The sequence below is a fragment of the Equus quagga genome, chromosome 2, assembly GCF_021613505.1.
Source record: "Equus quagga isolate Etosha38 chromosome 2, UCLA_HA_Equagga_1.0, whole genome shotgun sequence".
NCBI classification, from domain to species: Eukaryota; Metazoa; Chordata; class Mammalia; order Perissodactyla; family Equidae; genus Equus; species Equus quagga.
The window spans coordinates 47,496,329-47,506,897 of record NC_060268.1 but is presented as its reverse complement, the minus strand read 5'-3'; the positions used below and the strand labels follow the sequence as shown (position 1 = coordinate 47,506,897).

Sequence of the window (10,569 nt, the reverse complement as noted above, 5' to 3'; positions counted from 1 at the left end):
GAAGGACAAAAACCACGATTATCTCAATTGATACAGAAAATCATTTGACAAAATTCAACCCCTTTTCATATAAAAAACACTAAACAAAATAGGAATAGAAAGAAATTACTTCAACATAGTAAAGCCCATATATAAAAATCCACAGCTAACATCATATCCAATGGTGAAAAACTCAAAAGCTTCCCCTCTAAAAGCTGGTCTTTTTAAGGTAACTTGAGTACATATTTCAATTCACATGTGACAGTGATATTCATCCAGAAAATATCTGCATTTTCTAAAGCTTTGTGAATCCAGATGAAATGAATGAATAAGTCATGGGGAAGTCAGAAGTCTAGCTATTAACAGTACTGGCTTTGTACAAAACAAGGATGGAGACAAACCAAAACGTGAAGTTAAAGGAAGAATGGTTTTATAACGTGAAGTTAAAGGAAGAATGGTTTTATAACTGGATAGGTAAAAGGATCAAGTTCTTGAGCAAAGGAAAGATAACGTATTGTAGAGCAAATACACTTAAAAGAAGATCCTCAGACTGCTGGCTCAAAGCTTATTAATAGTCTTGAAACTATTCCATTTTAATGTGTGAAGGTAAGTCAACAAGAGATTTTTATGTGGAGATAAAGAACCTTTTTCTTTTAAGCCTTTTAGCCCAACACAGTTGAAACTACAGCCACAATTCAAAGATGCTGAAAAGTCTAACTAGATATTCGGCTAGTAATTTTCATTCTAGCAGGTAATTTTCATTACGTAAAGAGTTAAACAGGAGCCATATTTGCTGGCCATGTTTTATTTGTCCTTTTTTCTTCAAACAGGGTAACCAAAGATACAGACAGTATTCGATAAAATAAAATAGATGAAACAAATTCTAAGAGACTGCGATGCCACATGCTACATTTAACCTAATTTTATTCATGCTTGCTTTGGGATAGGGAATAGATCATTCGGTAAAAACATACAGTAAAAACAAAATATGTCTTATCATGTACAACTTTTAAACTACAATAATGATGTACCTTAATTACTTCCATGCACACAAGGTCTAACATTACATCTTTTTCTTAAAAATAAACACAATTAAGACTTCTAGGAGCATTTTATAATAAAGTAATTCCTAATTTTTCTTTGTAGATAGATCAAGCACCTCCAAAATACAAATTCCTATACACAGTGAGCACTTTACTTAAAATGAATACTTAAGTAAATTAAGTACGTGGACAGCCTTAGGATAAGGTGACATTATATATTCACTAAGTAGGCAACAAACCATAGTGCCAAATGGAAAAAGTGTATTTGCAAATAAATTTCAAAAACTAAGGTAACTTTTTATAATTAAATACAGAAAACATACTGATTTGCTAAAATAAATAAGATGTGATGTAGTTAACACTTCACTATAAAGAATGCATACCAGAACATTTACAAACAGTGAGTGAATCTTATTAAGAATAGTTTACTACAATAAACGCTGGCTAAATAGAAGTGCATATTGTGAAGCACTATGGGTGGTACATGTTTTGCCACATACTTTTGTTACCTTGAGGTAGATAACACATGTGTACCAAATTCGGCATTCATTTTCAGTTGCTGCTGGTATCATGTGTTTTAAGAAATGTGTACAGTATGAAAAACTTGAAAATACTCATGAATGAAAAATGTTTTAGGAAAAAAATAGATATTTTCATGCAATTATGTACAGTCTCACTGTGTAAATTTCAAGGCAAGATTTTTGTTTCCTGTAAAACAGATCATTGTTCTATGAGAGAATGTTTTTTACTTGTCTTAGTGCATTTCTTTTGTCTCCTCCTGCATTGCATTATTTTGCTCTATTCTTTATTTTTGTGTGCAAACGACATGCCAGTTAAAATGAAAACCATCTCACATGTAGAAAAAAAGTCTGGATTTTAAAAACCAAGAACTAATAAAATCCTTTCTAAATGACACCATCTGATTCAAGTAAAAAAATGATTTAAACACTAGTAATAAAAAAGACAAAACACATTTCATGAAGAATACAAAGAGAAATGTCTGCTGAGTGTTTTAGTTCAGGTGTTTCAGAATGCTGCTGTATGTTTTATGAGGAATCTGAGGGGAAGATTTCATAGCAGAAGGTGTTAATGTAGCCTGGATTGACTTAAGTGGTGACCCAACGGGACTGTGAAACTGTGGGATGCCTATGGATTCAAGCTGCTTGTTAAAGAGGAACTCCCCACTGTTGTTCAGAAATCCTTCCTCATTTTCTCTCTCCCCAAGCTTCCCATCCTCTCCTGGCTCAGTTTCTAGCATTTCAGTATCTTCTTTCCTGCTAAAGAACTTGTCCAAGTAACTGGTGTAAGTGTTTTCCTTCTCAATTTGTTCATCCTTCCTCACCTCACAACAAAACTGATTTATGAGAAAACAGTCCTCCCCACTGCCCACAAACTGGCTATCCCAGGAAGACTGGTACAAGGCTTCTAACTGAGCCAAATTGGCCATTCCTTTTTCCTGTTTCTCTCGGCTTACTGACTTTGATATCAAACTTTTCAATTCTAGTTGGGACACTGAGCTATTCAAGTCATTTAATTTATCAACAACATCAGCAGGCTCATGCTGTGCGCTCAGTTGAATGGTTCCTGCAATAAAGGAGTCAAAGTCAAACCCCTGACCCTTTTCCCTTTCTTTGTCAGCCAGTTGCTGGGATGCTTCCTCTAGAGCTATCTGCGCTTTAACCAATCCATTCCTTTCACATTTTGACTTGCCTTTCTTATCAGATTTTTCTTTGCTTTGTTCTTTCCAATTGGAAAGATCTATAATAAGCTTGGGTTCATAGTAATGGTTAACTTCACTCTCTCTCCAAACTAAGTTATCTAAATATGATGATGACCTCGTTTTGTAGTTACAAGTATGGCTACACTCCAGATCACAATATTTGTTTTCATGATGATCTGGGTACTGCCAGCAAGGCTCAGTAGAGTAATTGGTATCAAAAGCAGGATCCTCCAAATACTTTTCACGATCTCCATCCAAATATTTTCGAGGATCAACTTGTACTTCTTCTTCATCAGTGACATCAGACAGAGCTCTTGGGTCAAGCTGAACTTCATCAATATCAAAGTTGTTATGTATAGGCCAATCATGCTCTGAAAATTGACAATCATGGTACCTGAAAGAATTAATACATCAGTGTTAGTCCAGGTGTATGATTTCATTTTCAAATTTACTGAATGCCTTTTAGGTGAAAGCACTGTGCTAGTCTATGAGGAGATAATAGGAGTGTAAGTCACGAGCCTTCCCCGCCCTCCAGGAACTTATCATCTTAATGGCTAGGTAAGATCTGTTACTATACAAAGCAATATGAGGCAATACTTGATAATTACCAATAAAGTATATCATTATAATAAAACTCCGAGTCCTCCATTCTTAAATAAGACCACTTATCATTTCACACTTATTCCATCTTTTCCCTATTCTATTTGTCATCCACCTCAAACACAAACATCTGAGTGGCTGGCACATCCATAGTTCAATTCCAACACAGTTTCACATGAAGAAAAAATACTTTATGGCCACAAAATGCAGATCTCAATCAGGTCTCTTACAGATTTTCACTCTACTGGTAATAAGAGAGACTAGAAAAACAGGAAGTCTTGCTGGAACTCATCACCTTGAACAGAAAAAACTCTCCATTTATACGTGCTACTGAAAGTGATATCCTCTTACTGACACATCACAGCAAGGTGACCATACCACGCCCAAGCAGAGGCAGACTGAGACACACACAAGCAAAAGGTTGGGCGATGGAGACGAGGGAACAGAAAAGGAGATTAGATGACTTCACTACACCAGCATGACAGAGAAGGTAGAAACTGGAAGATGTTTGGGTATGTGTGGAAAGAACTATATGAAGGTGTTAGAAATGTTCGTGTGAAGAAAAAAAATGGGTGGTTGGCAGACGTGCGTAAACACACTCACAAATACCTCAACATTTTAGAAGGAAAAAATGCAATGGGTAAACAAGCTAATTGCACCATTAACTACTTCTTTAATTATTACTTAGCAATCATTTTTCTTTTAAACACAGAAATATATGAAATCCTAAAGTTTTAAATTGTCATTAGTAATTCCTAAACCTAGCTAAATATCAAAATCATCTGCAGATTTTAAATAATATTGATTCATTAGTATATGCTACCATGCTACTTTGAAGCAGAATTATATCTAAACTTCCCCAGAAATTTAAAAATCGTAAAGGGAAGCTGAGAGGAGAAATTCTTTAACTAAAATGTATGATGTTATCCATTTTGATGGTTTATATCATTCAGACTAGAAAAGTTCCATATACTGAACCCAAGTAAAGCATCCCAAATTAATTTTATGTCATCAGGAAAACAGATTTGAATATAGCATATATCATGAATCAAAAATAATTTCTATATTAAGATATAACAGATTATATGTAAAAATTTGAGACACTTCGGAGATACCTTATTGGATAAGGTTGTCTTGTTGTCCAACATCTTAAAAAAAGTTTATGATATTCATAAGAGTTTACAATGCTTCAGATTTCCAACCTTCAACCTTTACATTTGAAGGACCCTATAATTTTATAACTAAACATACCTTAATGGCTTTGAAAATGTTTCAAAATAGCATTTAACCTTTTCCCATTACATATATCCTAACCAGTATTAAATACTTAAATACTGGTTAAATTACTTAAATACTTAAGTTGCATAAAGGTTATTCAAAGATAATAAGTTTAGCAGAAACTCAAAGAGACCATTACTAAATTTTTAATACTTCTACGTTGTTTTATCATATATAATTTAAAAATAAAACTCAGTGAATTATGGTTTATTGACAATACAATAAATGATACTTTTCTAATTTGGGATCCACCATTTACCTTTCCCAGTTATAAATGTGACTGTGAGTTTCATCCATAAGCAAAATATCATCAACTTCATCTTCAATATGAAAAGGATGACTTGAAATTGGCTCATCCATTGGAAAAGAATATATGCTCATATAAGGATGGGAAAGCGCTTCTTCTGCTGTCAACCGATCCATGGGGCTAAACGTCAAAATTTGTTCCAGGAAATCCAGTGCTGCCAAAGAAATGAATCAAACACCTTAACAGTACTGGAGGTCAACCAAACTCATAAAGGAAAACAAAGGGACTATACACGTACAATTAATAGGTAAGTTAAGTTCTGTCAGAGAAATAAAACTAATTTACCTGATATACAGATTAAAAAGACATTTATTCAATAAACATAATAAATATATGAAATGTACCCCAACCTCATATTATGGTCAGTTATAAAAAAAGAAAGAAAAGGAATATATTAAGTTGAACCACACGAAAGTTCCATTTTTGTCACAGTCAAAAATGGTCAAATAACAACAATTTTATATGGCTCAACCTAATACATAGGTCCTAATCTCTCCACTAGCTTAACTAAATTACCAGCCGTGTAGGGCTGGAAAGGTTACTTAAACTTGCTGAATTTCAGTTTTTTCATGTATAAAATGGATATAGACAGCTTATAAATAATTACATTTAAAACTAAAATGTAAAGCATAGGGTCTAGCACTTAATTAAAAATGCTTTCCCCTTTCCTTCCCTTATCTCACTGACCAGCTATTGTACTAATTTGTTGATCTCTGTTTCACGTCACACTGTAGCATATCACACAACACACCTGATCACCATAGAGCTCTGGTGGAGCTACCACACACACCCAGTTCTTCCCACCAACTCAGTCTGTTAGGCCTTCCGAAGCTCCTTACCCAGCCTGAACCCCACTCACCAACCTGAAGGCTGCCCTTACATCACCACACACACTTGTATGCCTTACGATTTATACCAAGCTTCAACTCTGCATCATTTCCACCATCTACTTTCTCTGCTCCTTAGCAGACAGTACTGATGAAGGCTAGATGAAAAAATCACATAGATATCTGGCTTACTATAAATTCACACTGTGAAATTTCAATTAGGCCTTTGCTATTGGCTCAGCAATGTTCCACACCATCTCTTCATGCTCTCAATCTTCTCTATCATTCTCAACAGATAAACCCACTTCACATTACCGCAATCCCTACTTCTTCTCTATGGTCTGTCACACATCCTCTTATCCCTACCTTCCGTCTCAAAGGAAAAGACTCTATTCTCAATTCCCGATCTCTCATTAATATGAATGACAGCTGACATTTTTATAGCCATTTATATTTTACAAAGTACTTTCACATACATTACCTCATTCAATCCTCAAATCAGTCCACTAAAGACTAAAGAGAAGAAACCTAAGTCTCAGTGCTACTCATGCCCTCCAGCGGCCCAGGGCTGAGGTTCCTTCCTGGCTCCCTCCTTTTTACCCCACTCCTCTCTATTATATTACCCTAACATAGGAAGTCATTTCACAGACATCAAACTGTTCTTGGTTCTCCTGCAAGAGTCAGTCTTAATTAACCCAAGGCCCATGTGTCTCAAGGCAAGAGAGACTCTAATGCACAGTGACGGATGGTTGACTCAGCAGAATCACCTTTCTCAGGGGGAAAGGAGATATATACCCAACTACACAAGAGGAATACCCTAAAATCCCCAACATTTGGGAACTGTAGGCAGCAGGTGGAAACAGGAAGAAGAAAGCAAAAAACTAGTCAGGCTGAGCTTCCAAGTGTATGCATGCACAGAACATTTCCATCACTGTAGAAAGTTCTATTGGACAGCACTGCTCTAGAGGAAATCGGTCTATTTGCTACAATAGTGCTGAAGTGTGCTACGACATAGAAATATGTAGTAAACAACATAAAAAGGGAGGATGAGAGGTAAGTATGGAGGGAAATGAAAAAGAGGGTAATCACTTAAAAATGTTAACCAGAGTAAGGGTCCTGGTAGTCTTAATGTGTAATTTATATGTACTTAAGCTTGTGTACTTTTTTCCTCCAAAGATCACAGAGTGTGAGAAAAGAACATGTATTATTCTAAGTCCCCTTTGTCCCAGAACATGCTCTGCCCCAAAATAAAGCTCCAATGTTAATCAAGAAGAAACTGGTGTGGAACATATCTGTGTAATACATCTTTAGCCTCAGGAACTTTAAACACTTTATATTGTACTTGTATGTGAGCGCAGTTCTGCCACTTATGAATACCAAGGATCTTTTCCCAATGGTTAATTTAATGAATCCACTATCAAAGACACTCATTCAACACATTATGAACAAATCCAAGCCATCAGTCAATACTCAGCTTGGTTCATAGCTAAGAAATGGTCCCCAGCCTAATGAGGGTAGGGAAAAAGAAGGTTCAAATTTAGCGAGATTACAAATGCTTCAACAGCAATATCCTATATTACTAGTTTGTCTCCTTTGATAAGACACAGCAATAGCAACAATGACTCTAAACCCAGTCCAGGTTATTCCTGAGCAGTGTCTCTCAACCTGGCTGAGCAGGGTCATACCTGCAGAGGGTTTTAAAAACATAGACATCCACCCTGCTCCCTACCCCACTTCCAGATTCTGACATAATAGTCTTCACTTTTAAAGCGCTCCCAGAGATGACTCTGAGGCATAGTCAAGTGCTACATGCCTGCTGTTCAGTTATGAACAGGGATGTCATGACAGTGGCTACGAGGGTAGGAGCAAGAGAGCCAGCAATGGAATCTGATTGTGAAGACAGACTTGAAGAACGTAGAACTATTGAAAAGGAAGGCTGCAAAATCTATTAAAACTAAATACAGCTTCTTCCTTTTTATTGCAACATTTACTACATCTAAGGAAAAAAAAAGACCATGTTATCATGATTTTGCCATCCAGTGCCCAACTATTTCTCAAAACACTTGCTACTTTAAAAGACTGATACACGCTAACCTGAACCACATATAATGATCAGAGTGGGTGATGTGAATAATGGGTGTATAATTAAGAGACTTTAAGATGTTTAGGAATCTATATATCCCTAACTTTTTGATTTATGAGAGAACTATATAATCCTGACACCAACGTATCTTAATACAGTATGATAAATTTTTAACGATGTAAGACAATCAACTACTTTTCATATCTAACGCTCTTTCTTAAAAAAAGGTTATCTTATTACAGATAACTACTACAAGAGTTAAAGCCTTTTGTATCTCATTTACATCAGCAAATCCTAAAGATAGGTTGCTCTATTTTGAGACATGAAATTGCTTTAGTAGTCAACGAAGTTTTGATTCTCTCCAGGCTCCTACCACTTTTAAGCTTGCACAAACACTCACATTTAGCACCTAATACTCCTAACATTAACCTGCAAATTCTCATGTAATGTGTTTGCTCGTATGGAATTTTGTTCTTTCCTCCATCCCTTTCTTGCCCTGAAGCCTTTGCTTTCCCCGACTCAATCTGCTCTTTCCTATCTAAATCACATCCATATTCATAACCACACTTACTCATCATATAACCCTCACAGAACTCCTCTCCAGTTTAGCAAGTCAGTGATTCAATATGCTCACCTATGGTGGATAATCATAGGCATAAGCTTGGAAAGCAGATGGAGTTAGAACCAGAAGAGAGGGGTACACTTTTTGGAATTTGGAAAATTACTCAGACGAGCAAAGAAACAGATCCCAGCCTAAGTGCCAGGCTAAAAAACGAAAAGTGAGAGTTGAAGATTTAGGTATACCGTAAGTGTCTAAAGACTATTTTGGAGAAAGCTGCACATCTAAGAATAAAACGCTAAAGTTTCACTATACAGATGTTGCCTACACACACACACACACACACACACACACACACACACACACACACACACACACCCCATTACACGATGGTTACCCTTGAGTCACAATACCTTCTCGACTAATTCCCGGAAGCAGCTGAGTTAAAGGTTTGTGTGGCTCAGTCATGTCATTTCTAATGTAAACTGGAATTACACTGAGAAGCTCCTGACGATCTTCCTCATGTACAACAGGAATAGATTCTAAAATCAGCTGCATCTGTTCAAGTTCATGTGCACCTGAGCGAGATTAAAAAAAACACCAAATACAACATAAATAAACACATTCCTCAACGTTTACTTATTTGGCAATAAACATTCTAAAACTATAGGAAACTAATTAAAATATTCTAACGACCACTGGGGGAAAATGGTTTTAACTGAATCATTAATAAGCAGATTTCATTGCTTTGAATATCATTAAGCTGCTCAAAAAGCGTATCTATTTCAATTTCTTCTCACTGATTCAGTTTTAGCTGCTTTGTTTCCATAAGAAACCAATTCTTAAAGTTTAGCTTCACATTAAGGTATCATAAAGTAGTGAAAAAGCAATGAATTGGCATTCAAGAGACCTAGATTCTAGTATTACCTGTATCACTAATTAACTGGCTATAACTTAGGGAATACTTAACATGGTGATGACTTGATTTTATCATCAATGAAATGGAGGGTTGGGTTAGATTTGTGAAACAAAAAGTTTTACAGTTATGTATTAGGGTCAGTTAGCATTTCAGGACCACTAAAGAAATAAGAAACTTCAGCCTAAACGGGCAATTAAAAAAAAATTCAGTTTGCTTTTCCATTAGTTTCTAGAAATTCATTCAATATTTAACTTTTTCTTGAGTGCCTACTATGAGCAAGGCACTTTAGAATAAGCTGTGAAACAAAACAGACCAAATTCTTGCCTTCATAGAGCTTACAATCTAGTTGAGGAAGACTGGTGACAAATGCTATGAAGAAAACAAAGTAAGCTAAGGGGGACAGAGAGCACTGTCGGGGGTAGGATTGTTAATTTATACAGGATGACCAAGGAAGGCCTCACTGAGTAGCTCAAAATTCAGGAAGTTAGGGAACACACCATACATTCATATGGAGGGAGAGAGTTCCAGGAAAATGGGAAAAGGCCCAAAGGTGAGAGCAGGCTTGGTGTGTCCAAGAAACAACAATTAGACAAGCGTAGCTGAAGTAGAGGAGCTGGGGGGAAGTAATAGGAGATGAGGTCAGAGTGGTACCAGGACACGAAGGGTTTGCTTTATCCTGAATTTGATGGGAAGCCATTAGAGTTTTGAGCCGAGAAATGACATGATCTATGTTTTCAGAGAACTACCATGGCTGCTATGTGGTAACTAGACTACAGACAGCAAATATTGAAGCAGGAAAGCCAGTTAGAAGCTTCTGCATTAGACCAGGAGGGACATAGTAGTTGAACTACTCAGTTGAACTGAGGGGAGGGGAGTAGTGATAGAGATAATAACAATCAGTGAGATTCTGGATTTATTTTGAAGCAAGAGCCCACAGGATCTGTACTGACAGATGTGAAGGATGACACCAAGATTTTAGTCTGAGCAACTAAAAAGTAGATCTGGTTTACTAAGATGAGGAACACAGCAGAAAGTATGAGGGACAAATATGAAGAGTTCGGTTTTGGATAGGTTAAATTTGAGATGCAATTAGACATCCAAGTGGAGATATGAAGTAGAACTGAATAATAAAGCTAGGACACTTCCCATAGCTTAAAAATACACAGATTTCCAATATTCTTTAGTCGTTAGTCCTTGCCTTTTATTGCTCTGTTCATTTGAGGTCTATACCTAACAAACACTTAGATTCCCCCT

The 10,569-nt window shown here is 36.3% G+C and overlaps 1 protein-coding gene across 6 annotated transcripts in view; it reads right to left on the bottom strand.

The window, feature by feature from the left end:
* Positions 1 to 768: 768 nt before the first annotated feature.
* MAPK6 (mitogen-activated protein kinase 6) overlaps positions 769 to 10,569 on the bottom strand; it is a 35,568-nt gene continuing 25,767 nt past the window's right edge. For all 6 annotated transcript variants that reach the window (XM_046653088.1, XM_046653083.1, XM_046653085.1 and 3 more), the window contains 3 exons: positions 8,810 to 8,974; positions 4,880 to 5,081; positions 769 to 3,136 (listed from right to left, as the gene is read on the bottom strand). In XM_046653088.1, coding sequence (XP_046509044.1) covers positions 2,035 to 3,136; positions 4,880 to 5,081; positions 8,810 to 8,974 — 1,469 coding nt within the window. In that variant the 3' untranslated portion in view covers positions 769 to 2,034. The remainder of the gene's footprint in view (positions 3,137 to 4,879; positions 5,082 to 8,809; positions 8,975 to 10,569) is intronic.